The sequence below is a fragment of the Manis javanica genome, chromosome 16 (assembly GCF_040802235.1).
Source record: "Manis javanica isolate MJ-LG chromosome 16, MJ_LKY, whole genome shotgun sequence".
NCBI classification, from domain to species: domain Eukaryota; kingdom Metazoa; phylum Chordata; class Mammalia; order Pholidota; family Manidae; genus Manis; species Manis javanica.
The window spans coordinates 28,096,523-28,109,542 of record NC_133171.1 but is presented as its reverse complement, the minus strand read 5'-3'; the positions used below and the strand labels follow the sequence as shown (position 1 = coordinate 28,109,542).

Genomic DNA, 13,020 nt, shown 5'->3' with positions numbered 1-13,020 from the left:
TTAGTCATTCCTTCTCCCACAGTCACACGAGGGCTCTTTCATCTTTGAACCCCTATAAACTTGCTTTGTACTTCCTTTGTTATATATTATTATTGTATTTTTATTATACATATTTTATCTCTCAGCAGTAATTCCAGCTCATCATAGACTCTCAGTCTCCTCCTCTGCCTTGAACCTAGTTGAATATAGTAGGTCATTAGATACCTGCTCTTCTGAATGTTTTTATTCTGTATCATAAATGCTATACCTGGACGACTGAAATCATTTGTTCAAAAGAGAAATTAAAATATGTGATGCACTTAGAAGAGGGCCTGATAGTGATATGTAAATACTGCCATTATAATTGCATGTTCATTCAACTTGAGACTAATCAAAACCGCTTTCTATAAAAGGAAAGCTATTATGAAGCACATCTGATAAACACCTTTCTTTTTCCCTCAGACCTCAGCAGCATCATGAATTCCCTTCCCCAGAGTACATTCCACCCCTGAAATTAGAGCTGTAAGCTGTGTAAGCAGAGTGAATCTATTTCATTTGCCTCCGCACTCCCCAGCAGAGGCTATTCCAAAACATAAGAATTAATGAATTGCCAGCAAGTGAAATTTGAAATGTGAGGTCATGCATAGTACATGTTTTTCTTTTTCTTTTTTTTCTGCATGCCAGCTCTACAGTGAAGAATCAACTCTCTCTAATGCTGAAATCCTAGCATAAGGAGTGAAAACTAATTTTCCACATCAAATTGATTTAAATCCTGTATAATTTTTGCTATTTTTAAGAGACAGAAAATCAGTTTGAATAGACAGATTAACAGCTAATCACTAGGTAATTGCTACCTTGTTTTAAGGGAGCATGCTAGCTACATACTTGTGACTTCAAGTACAGTTGTATCTTGCAAATGGGTTTTTATATCTTTGCATTAGTGATAGCAAACAGTGGTATCTTTCAGCCGATGAACGCAGTGCCTGTTGCATTTTTTGCTGAGTCGTATAGTAGATCATTAGATACCTGCTTTCATATGACCGTACAGTAGTATGTTTTCATTCTGAGCAGAGTGGCCTGAGTTAATTATGTGTTTTCTAATTTATAAAATACACATAGGTAGCATTAAACAGAAGAAAAATTAACACAAATCTGTAGCTTATGTTTCTCTCCTGCCAACTGACATTTTGGTAATACCAAAGATGTACTCAGGTACCTCAAACTCAAAAATATTGTTAGCTTATTCTCTCCCAAGCCATATTCCCCTCACATGATGTAACCGAGGGGAGAGCCCACCTGACATTCTTCCTGGAAACCTGAGTTACCTTTTATTTCTCTCTCTTCCTTACCTCCTACATCCAGCAATAGAACTGAGCCCATTCCTCCTCCCAAGGAGATTTCAACCCACCCACTTCCCATTGCCCATCCCTGTGCTTCCACACCCCTTCCCCAGTTCTACCACTTAGATCACAGGCCTGTCGTCTCCCTTTCCTTCAATCCATCCTCCAAACTGCAGGTGTAGAAGTCACAATATTATAATAAATTTCCCTTGCCCTTCAATTCAAACTCTTAGTTTACCTCCTTATTTATCAACCATCCTCCACCTGTTATGACCCGCCTCTACTCATCCTCAACTTTGCACTCGAGCCATTTTGAAATTCTGTTCCCAATGTCTTAGACATACCAGGTTCTTCTCTCCCCAGGTCTTCCCACAGGCAGTCCCCAAGGCATGCGTCTCCCTTCCTCATTGGCTAACTCTTACCCATCCTTTGTGCCTCAACTTGGACACGCCTTTGAGATGTCCCCCCTAACATGCTCTCTCCTAAAGTACACCTGGAGCAGCTACAACTTTTCAGATCATAGTAAGCATCCTACTGCATTGTAATTTCTCTGCTCACTGTCTCCCTCACTAGGCAGTAAAGACATGGGCCATGCAAACATTTGGGGAGGGGATGGAGGGATCTCATGGACAGGAAGAACAGTGCCCAACTTGGAAGTTGAGAGACCCTGACTATTCTTGTTTTCTTTTTATGTACACTATTTAATAAAGTGACTTGAACATTATGGGTACTTAGTAAATATATGTAGAATGAATGAATTCCATAATTGGCACTGAGAAATGTCCAGAATGTTTCCTACGACTAGGGATTTCAGAAAATAAATTTGTATTTTAATATCTAGGCTGTTTGCTTTTGGTATGAGACCTATTTTCTGAACTACTTTTGAAGATACAATCTTCAAAGAATGTCTATTACCTTTGATGAAATATTTAAAGCAGCTGTGGAATTTGACATTACTACTAAACTGCTGAAAATCCTGGACCAATTTGCAACTTTGAATCTACAATTCCCTGTCAATCTTCTTTTCTTATCATTTGTGTACTACATTTCTGTCTATAAAAAGCATGGTGAATCAAAGCCTTCCTGAATTGACAGAGGAGAAAACGTTTGTTGACCTCTGTAGGTTTAAAAAATTGCTGAATTTTTGGTCTGGTTCAGATGGACTTTATTGATTGTCACTAGGTAGACAATATAGGTAGACAACCATTGTCATTAGGAGACACTAGAACTACTACTGGTTTGGTGAGTTCTCTGTGTTCGTGAACTATGCTTAAGTGCTGTACTTGAAAAAAGGAGAACCATTTAATCAGCTTCTTCCTTAACAAGTTAGGATGTACTCAGAGCCCATTAGGGGGCCTGAATAGGGACCCTTGGACTCTAACCTAATCAGACACAGCCTGAGAACGTCAACTTTTGTCAACACTCAGTACCGTAGAAATCCGTTTTTGCTAAATTTAGGAAAACTCGGGTAGCTAACCTCTCTCTCACTATTCCTAAGTGAACATACTACCTACCGTTGGCCAGTTTAGTGCATGCATGTGCATGCACGCACACACACACGTTTGTGGCATTAAGTACCCACCTGTCATTAGCTAGACTGTAAGTGCTATGTACTCTAGGAGTGAGACAAAACAGGAAAACTGCTCTTTTCATGGTGCTTACATGCTAGCAGGAGGAGAAAAAAGTAAGATGGAAAAATCTGTAGATGCTATAAGGTGACAAGGGTTTTGGAGAAGAGCAAAGAAGGTGTGGGAATGTTTGAGGGGTAGTCAGGAAATCCTGAGAAGGTGAGATGTGAATTACCAGCGAGTGAAGTTTGAAATCTGAATACTGAAGGCAGTAGAGACATGAGCCCTGCAGACCTTTGGGGAGGAGCAGAGGGGAGTGGTGGGCAGGAAGAACAGTGCCCAGCTCTGGGGTGGGAGCCTTCCTGGGGCAGTGGAGAAGCATTAGGGGGGCCGGTGTAGCTTAGGAGGGGGCCAGATTGAAGGACCTTATAGCTGAGGCTTGTTAGTAAACATCGTACTTACATGGAAAGGAGAATATTTAGTTTTTGCCAAGTCGTCTACCTTCTAACAAATGAGGCGCTGACCCATATTCCCCAGCCGAGAGGTCTCCTGCCCACCGGATATTGAATCTCTGCAGTGTCAGCAGCCAGCTCTGTATGCATTTCACCCGTTGGCGCACCCGCGCCATCTAATGGTTGATGTTTGAAATTACCAGATTTTCCGACTGCACTGTCGGCTGTGGGGTAAGGATAGAGGAAGGACAGGACGTTTCCGCAGAGTGACAGAGGGTGTAAAAGGCTTCTTTACGTCACTACAGGGAAATGAAGAGGTTCCGGGGTGCAGCCTGCTTCTTCACTGGTTTATGTCAAGACTGAATCAGAAAAAACTGAAAGCTATAGCGACAAGTGTTATGAAATGTATGTCGAATTTCATCACTGGAATGGAAGAAAATTTTAGTTTGAAAACATTTAAAACAACAAAACAAAGTACAGTTGAGGCACAAGTGAAAGATTACAAATGAAGGGTTAATAAGGGAGATACTGAACAAAAGTTATATGTAGAGATGAAACAAAAAGAAAAATGAAATATAATAGCACTACTAGTTACTGCTACATTGTTATTAAAAAGAGACTAAATTTATAGAATTCAATTATGTAGTAAACTATGCATGATGTAGTTTGCCAGTTTTAACATTATAATTTTCCTTTTTTTATATGCTATAGTAGTTTGGTTGACATTTACAGAGACACAATTATCATCTATTAATTAGCATTGTCCAACACAGTGGCTATTAAAATTTCAAATGTGCACTAACTAAAATTTAAAATTCAGTTCTCGGTCTCACTAGCCACAGTTCAAGGACTCAATAGCCACATTTGACCACTGGCTACCATACTGGATAGTAAAGGCATTTCCATCATTGCAGAAATTTCCATTGGACAATGTCTCTCTATTATGTTGTTTTCTCAGTAAAAGTGATTTACTTAACAAATCTGTTTTGAATACCTACTACATGCTAGACACCATGGCAGTTTATCACTGCAGATTAAAAAGAAATAAAATCAAACATGACAATGCTCCTAAATGAGTAAAATTTGGGAACTGGAGAGGTTCATAGACATAATTAAATATTTTCAATCCATTGTGAAAAAACTATAGTATTTTGTATATTCAATGACTCATGTGTTAAGGGAGGCTCCCTGAGAATACACCATTTAAGATGTGTTTTAAAGTGAAATGGGAATTTTACCAAAAAACAAGTAGGGAAGGGAGTATTTTAAGTAGAGGATATAGCTTTTGCAAAGTTGGTAGAATGTGAATCATGTGGAACATTTGGACTATGACAATTCTATGTGACCGATGCACAGGAGAATAAAATATGAGCTGTAACTGCACTGCTAAGTTGGGGCTTGCTAGAAAGGCCTTTTCCATCCTAGGCATCCTAGATATCTTTATCCTGTCGGTACTGGAGAACCACGCAAGTTTAAAGCAGACAGTTATGAGATTAAGCTTCATTTTAGAGATTGTTCTGTTGATGTGACATGAAGATTGAATTAAAGGGGAAAGATGCTGGAAATAGTACCACTTTATACCCAGTTCCTTGGCTTAGAAAGTAGGCATCATTCTTGACCCCTTGGTCCTTCATTCCCCACACCATTTAGTCTACACCCCCTAAATCCACCTTGTGTCCACGTACTTTCTTTATCTTTAGCCCAACCATCCTACCTGACTCCCCCGTCACTTCAGGGCGGAAGCACTGCATCAGTCTCCTCAGTTGTCTTCCCCCACTGACTGCTCCCTCAGTTCTTTAACTCACTGAAGGCAAACTGGTCTTAAAATAAAAAATGAAGTCATGTCAGTCCTCGGTCTGTGAGGCCCTGCAGGTGCTGAGACCCACCTGTCCCTCTAGCCCATGACTCCATTCTCCTCCTCACCTTCTCCCTCCAGCCCACTGGCCTCGGTGCCCCAGGTTCTTCTGCTCCCAGGTCTCTGCACACACTGTTCCCTCTTCCTGGTGCCTTTGCTGCACTTCACACAGCCAGTCTCAATTAAGTGTCACTTCTTCCAGGAAGCCTTCTTTGGTGCTTCAAATTTTAGGTTGGAATAACACCCCTGCACCAACAGCATTAATGGAGAAAAATGATGAGAGATGGATTCTAGGTGGACTGACTTTGAGAATTCTTTGGAACAGCCAGTAAAAAAAATATTCCACTTAACAGTTGAATATGACAGTCTAAAGCCCAGAAAAGACATGTGAACCAAAGCAATACATATGTGCTAACATTATGTAATTGACAGTAGAGGGTGTGGGCCAAGGCTTGACTAGAACATAGCAAAACCGACTAAATTCTCAATACTGTGCCAGCATTCATTAACTTCCTATCTTCCCCATTATTTCCCCTTCCCTGGCACTACTCCGGGTGCCACCCACCCAGCTCCTTAGCAGTGACAACCCCACCACAGCTGTCATCTCAGGGCATGTCTCTTCTTCCTGACCCTGTTAGCCCAGGTCTCAGGAGGCCCTTCCCTGGGCCCCCAGGGCTACCTGGAAGGAGGCGGGATGGGGAGCATGTGCTCTTCCTGGGATGAGGGAGACAGAACAGGCCAAGTGACACCCCACTTGCAAATCTCTGTGTCCTGTGTGGAAGTGGCTGCTCAGCTGATGGAGCTGCTGTCTCCCTTCATTTATTTTTCTGCAGTTTTTATTCTTGCAACATCAGGGAAGGATTTCTTTACAGGGCCTGCTCCCTCCCTCACTTGAATTGTACCATTTTTTTGTGATGGGTTTAATTTTATTATTTTATATTTTTAATTTATGATGACTCCACTTCTATCCATCACCACCATTCCCAGGCTGGACTCAGCGGCAAATCCAGTTCTTGGGGAGGGTCCTGGGAGAGGCCCCGCCAACCTCAGCCGTCCTGCCTCTATAACCACCTGGGGAGGGGGAAGGGGCCAAGAGGGCATGACTTGGTTGCCAAAAGGGGTGGTGTGGGGCATCTTGGCAAGGTGACCCTTCCCTATCCAACCCCCACATCTCCACTTGCTTTTACCTTGGATCTAGCATGTAATGAAAAGAATGTGTAGAAAATCCAAAATATATAAAGAACTCCTATGACCCAACACCAAAAATAATAATAATAATAATAATCCAGTTTTTAAAAATGGGCAGAAGACCCGAATAGATATTTTTCTAAGAAAGACATGCAGATGGTCAACAAACCTATAAAAAGATGCAGCACATCACAAATGTGCAAATGAAAACCACGATGATATACCACCTCACACCAGTTAGAATGGCCACTATCCAAAAGACGAGAGATAGCAAATGTTGGCGAGCATGTGGAGGAAAGGGAGCCCTCGTGCAGTGTTGGTGGGAATGTAAACTGGTGCAGTCACCATAGGAAGCAATATGGAGGTTCCTCAAAAAACTAAAAATATAAATACCGTACAATACAGTAATTCCACTTCTGGGTATTTACCTGAAGGAAACAAAATCTCTGATTCGAAGATATATGCACCCCTATGTTTATTGCTGCATTAATTATAATAGCCAAGATGCGGAAGCAGCCAAAGTTTCCATCGATAGCTGAAGGGATAATGAAATGGCACATCTACACAACAGAGTATTATTCAGCCATAAGAAAGAGAAATCCTGCCATTTGGGGCAGCATGGATGGATCTAGAGGATATTATGCTCAGAAAAATAAGCCAGGTGGAGAAAGACAAATACCATATGATTTCATTTATATGTGGAATCTAAAAACAAACCAAATTGCATTCTTCACCTACTATTAAATGTAATGTATCCTAATAAGTTCATAAATTCTGAGGTAGAATTAGTATCAGTGGAATTGTGATTAGCATGGATTAAATAGCATATGGTCTCCAAAGGAAGAAATTTCTTCCAGGAAGTCACACTCATGTGTATATTAGGTATTTTTAATTTTTAGGTCCTTGTTTATTTATTAAAGGTATTTATGTATATATATTCGTTCGTGTGTTCATCCAATTTTGAGCAACTTCTCTATGCCAGATATACTATTAGGTACAAGATACAGAGATGAAGAGAAGCTCTCAGGCAATAGTGAAGACAAATGTATGAGCACATGAATGGCAATATGAATGAACATATAAATGAAAAGCCCAACAGTGGGTGGGTCTACAGAAGGGACTGATGCGTTCTTTCCAGGAGCAAGGTGCCAGGTCTAACACAACAGAGGTTTCTGGTTCACATCTGTTATTCCTGAAATTCCCGTTCACTTTCCTGTAATCAGAGTTATTGAAAAAAATAAGTCCAAATGATCAAATCAGTTTGTTTTAAATGGCATAATAGGATAGATCTCCTTGTTCATCTATGAAATGATAGATTATATGTTTTGCCCTTTATGTTTGTTTACTGTTAACACAGTGAATAATTCTAATATGATTTTCAGCTTATTAGAAATCACTGTATTGTGTAACATCCCAAAACATTATGAATATCGGAAAGATTTTAGATTTATATGCTTGATTGTAGTGTGAATGTAGTGTTTGATTTATAGGAATATCTGAATGACTTTTTAAAAAGACCTACGCAGTAAGGACTTTCAAAAGGAAGTACATTTCTGTGAAGACTTTTTAGAGAATGAAATGAAACCTGGTGGGTTTTTGTTTACAAATACATCCCTAACATTTCAGTAAACAATGTGCTTTCAAGAAAATGAAAGAGCTCAGCATTTGAGATGCATTTAAGGACTGACTGCTTATTACCAGTATTTACAAAAATATAAGCACTGCTGGCCTTCAGGTCCCTTTGTTTTAAATTGCAGCACCTTATGAAATCTGCCCAGAGGATTATCTGATGTCGATGGTGTGGAAGAGGACTCCAGCAGGTGACCTGGCCTTCAATCAGTGCCCACTGAATGCCACAGGTGAAGTAGGGTGACCTTGGCAGGCCAACTGATGATTGCCATCCAGGCCCAGCATGACCATGTGTGCCTAGGAAGTCACGCTTCCGCGCTCCATCCATCAATAAATCTTCCCAACAAGCAATTAATAGGCAGTTTTAGTAAAGTGCTTCCTAAATGGAGCCAATGAAAAGAACTAGAAAAGGTTGCACTGATTTCTCGGCGGGGAGGGGGGACTCATATGCATTATAAAAACAGTCAACGTAATCGGATACCAGCTTTATTCCAATAAAAAAGAAACAGTGAAATACCAATTCCATATGCCTGTTTCTTGGAGGCGAGCAAAGAGCAACGCCTGTTGTGCGCCTGCCTCCCTGCCGCCCGACGCCTCCCAGCACCCGTTACAAAGCTTCTCTCTGTTCTGTGTGACGCGCAGGCACCACCAGCAGACGCTGCTCCCTCGGTCTTCACGGAGCGGCCTTCTGGGAACAGCCGAGCTTTGCCAGATGCATAGCCAATGAATACCGCCACTTGCAGCATTCAGTAGGTGCAAAGCCAGCTTTCGTCCTTGGTCTGTTTATGTTCGCGAGTGACCACCGCGTGAGAATTTACCTTGCTTCTGTGCAGTCAGTACGTCAGTAGAAATCTATGGGAAAAAAAAAAAAAGCCCAAAGGAAAAAGGGATGTGATAGAAGCCTAATTTTTATGTCAGTGCTAAATCCCCTAGGGCTTGGAATTTTACGGGTCCTATTTTCTGCCTCAGCAAAATCTCTTACACAGTTTTATCTGTAAGAATTACACTGTATAACGTGATTGGCACAAATCTGTGTTAAATAGTATATGACTTATCTCTAATTACCATACATTTTTTAATTAAATTCTTACGAGTTTTACGAGTTGGGAAATGTAGGTATCAATTTTCTCACTGCATTTGGACATTAAGACGTGAAAAAAATGACCGTATCATTGCACCACAAAAAATTCAGTGGGCCAGATTTTCCAAAACTGGACCCCTTTCCCCCCCCCAACACATCATTGAATTATTCAGAGCATGATATATGACTATTCTGAGCACAGTTATATTTTGCTTGTTATTTTATAAGTGCAAGTCATTTTCATTAGTGGAGACTGTTGTCATTTTGTCCCGGCAGTTAGGAACTCCATACATGGATAAACATGGGGTTCAAACAAGATGTGAGCGTGAGCCAGGAGGAAAGTTGGACATTGGCAGGGGTGATGTTTAGTGGGGGAGCTGTCAGTTTTGCTGTGCTTATGTTTTCTTTTTTCTTGCTGTCACTCACAAATATACATAATTCTTTAAAGAAAAAAACCCTAAGGACCATTCCTACCCACGGATGGAGAAGTAGCTTGTACAATAACAACCCTTATCAATGAAGTAAATGTATTTGGTTATCAGAAAAATTTTAAAAGCACATTTAAAAAAATCTGAAAACCAAATGCTCTCTAATGTTTACTTACCAAATTGATAATTGATGATAGTTTGAATATAGAGAACCTCATTTCTGTTATTATGTATATATGTATGTATAATATATGTATAACACATATACATACATGTGCAATATATATATATGCAATATACTGCAGAGAACCTCATTTCTTTTCTTGTGTATATATGTATCTGTATACAATATTACACACATTACTTTGAAGACTGAATCTTTTCCTCTAGTAGAGTTTATCATTTCACAATTTAATTATTCAGTTTTCCTTGGGTGACTTCATTTCCTGTCCCTCTGCATTCATAAAGCTCATTAAATGTTAACTGTCACCTACTGCAAAGAATTATTTAAGTGGGCAGATTGGTGTTTTCTGACTCTTACATATAGATTACAGCGTATGTACACTCTCACATAGATAATACTTTATATACCCATTTTATAAAATTGTACTAATGGACTAAGTTTGAAATGACATTTATTACCATCAAACATTAGTTGAAAATGTTCGATGAACCCTCATAATAATAAACCAATTGAGGTAGGCAGAATGGGGCCTTTAATCAGTTTAATATATAAAATCACTAATCTGTCATATTGAACATTTAGTTTGAATTACTTGAGGTCATAAACCATGTTTTTGATCTTCATTTCTCTGGTGCCTGGCGCCACAGTAGGCATATACTGGACGATCTATATATGCTCATATAAAGAATGACTCTGTCAATCTTTTTATCAGTAGGAGGATACTAACAGCAAAAGGGTTCTTGAGAAGATGATACATCAGAGTTAATGTATAGGAATTTTAACCACATGAAATTAACAAGTATTTTGAAATTATTCAGCCATTGCAGAAAATGTTCAGTAAGCTAGTAATCATGAAGTTTGTTTGGAAACCTCATAGGAAACAAAATTGAATACTATGATCCAACTGTTGTCTATAAGAAAGACAAGCCACAAACATGCACGTAATTTTTTTTTTGAGGGTAGATGAATGAAGTGCTAAGTGTAGGGGGATTCTTGGAAATTTCATATTTTCCCATATGTTAATATTTCATTTCATAATCTGGGATATTTTCTGAATTTTATACCAAGCAAGGTAGAAATAATTTCAGAATCTGTTGAGAAATAGGCACAGGAATCAGACAAACTAAGATTACTATCTCCTGTTACTTATAAAGCTGTTTGGAGAAAATGACTGAATATTGTGGGCCCTTTGGGCTAGCGTCCCCTGAATTAAACAGACAGACCTACTTTGTCCCTGGTACACCTGGACGATCATGGGCGACCACTTCCTCTCTCCTCTCTCCTCTCTCTCTCTCTCTCTCTCCACATACCTACCCCCCCAACCCCACCATTCTTTAATTCTTTCTCTCTGTCTTTCTCTTTTATGCATATGCAAAAATACACTTCTACATACCTGAAGTGGCATACCACATGGAACTGGCAGAATGTACGCCCTCTGCAGGTAGACAGTTCTAAACCAAGAGGAGTTGGACCAAGCGTATCAGTGCCTTCTCCTAAATTCACTAGACAGATGAGTCACTTCTCTGTGACTGGAGAGGGGTGAATGATGGGGCACTAGAGAAAGGAGGGCAATAGATGCCCCTCCACATGGAAATATGAGGAATTGGTATAAATGTTCTCTTTTAAGTCATTGTTCCTTAAAACCTCTGTTTCTATTTCTCAAACCTTCATTTAAAAAACAAATGAATACAGAAGTTGGAGCAATAATCTATCTGATCATCAAAAGGCTGGCTTTGTGGGATGTAACGTCAAATAGCTAAAATCCTGGCTTAACAACTTTGTTTCTCATGTTTCCCTTAACTTTCATAGGTGGTTTATTAAGAGAGACAGGGAAGACAGAGAGAGAGAGAGAGAGAGAGATCTGGGGAAGGTGGCTAAGAAGAAGACAGAAAGACAAAGAAGGAATAGGTCTGCTTTATTTTTTTACCCACATACCCAGCTTCCAGGTGAATTTTGCTCCATTGCAACAAAACCTCCCAAATATCACTTTTTTTGGCCACCACTCCCTGTACAAATGCCCGGTGCATTGCCTAAAAGAGAATAATGTGTTTAATTACTGCAGGAAAGAAAGAAAACAACAGCCACCATAGTTTTTGTTTGCAACAAATATTTATTGAGCAAAAAAAGTATGCAAGTCTTATTGCTTGTTGGTGTTTTTAAATGAGCAGTTAAGAAACGGAGAGTGCAGTACTGTGGTCCATCAGGCCAGGGGAACCAGCAGATTATTTTAATTTTCAAATATTCATTAATTAAGTGAGGCGAGTGAGCCTGAGAGACAGCAGTCCCTTGTCCTGCCGGTCCTGTGTAGTACAGCATGGCTGGGGCACGGCCAGAGGTGGGGAAAGTGGGGAGAAGAAGCTTAACCACTGCTTTCTGAATCCTAGCTGAATATTACAGTAATGTGAGATTTCTTAAAATACCACTGGTAGGTCACCCAAGGCCAATAAAATGGAGTTGTCATCAGTCTATAGTATACGTTCAATAAATACGAGCCATTATTATTACTGCTTACAACAATTTAGCATTTGCATACAATATATTTTTAATTACATGATCCTCTTATGAAAGAATGTTTTATTTCATTCTTATTTTAGTGCTCAAGGCATTGCTCTTGAATGCCTTTTTATTCTTGCTGCCAAATTTCAAGTTTGTCAGATTCCTCTCTCCCAGCGCTCAAATAATTATTGCAAATCATTAATGCCAAGGAAAAGTTGAAGAACATTACTTACCTTAAAATGGACAGAAGCCTCTTAATTTTATTCAGGGCTACATGCTAAAATTTTGGGATTTGAGTTCAACTTCACAATTCTAAAGTTTTAAATACATAGCCCAGATGCCATTATGAATTCACTGAGTGTTCAGCAAATGATAATAGGTCATATTTATTGAATGCTGTCTACCCTGAAGGAGCTGAGTTAAAAATAAAAAAAAATTCTGGAAGGAAGGTGTTAACTAACTCATGACATTCTAACCAATTTATGTGTCAAAGTGCACAGCATATATTAAGGACAAGATAGTGAATATTTTAGACTTTACATGCTGTATGGTCTCTCTTCTACCTACTGTACTCTGCTGTTCTTGAGCAAGAGCAACTGTACACAATAAGTAAACATGGCTGTGTTCTAGTAAAACAATCCAAAAAAACAGGCAATGGGCTATATTTGGCCCACAGGCTGTAGTTCACTAACTCCTGGCCTAGAATATACACTTTACTTTTTTAAGTTTTTTTCTTTTTCTTTTTTCTTTTTTTATGCAAAGAGTCTAGTGCCTTTAGAATTCTCCATCAAAAAATGGACAAAATCTAGTTTGTCCCCTT

At 39.5% G+C, this 13,020-nt stretch overlaps 1 protein-coding gene across 3 annotated transcripts in view; it reads left to right on the top strand.

Moving 5' to 3' along the window:
- The window catches only part of ADGRB3 (adhesion G protein-coupled receptor B3), a 654,669-nt gene that overhangs the window by 268,137 nt on the left and 373,512 nt on the right, over positions 1–13,020 (top strand). For all 3 annotated transcript variants that reach the window (XM_037012618.2, XM_037012617.2, XM_037012616.2), the window contains 2 exons: positions 8,140–8,241; positions 8,654–8,760. In XM_037012618.2, the coding sequence (XP_036868513.2) occupies positions 8,140–8,241; positions 8,654–8,760 (209 nt within the window). The remainder of the gene's footprint in view (positions 1–8,139; positions 8,242–8,653; positions 8,761–13,020) is intronic.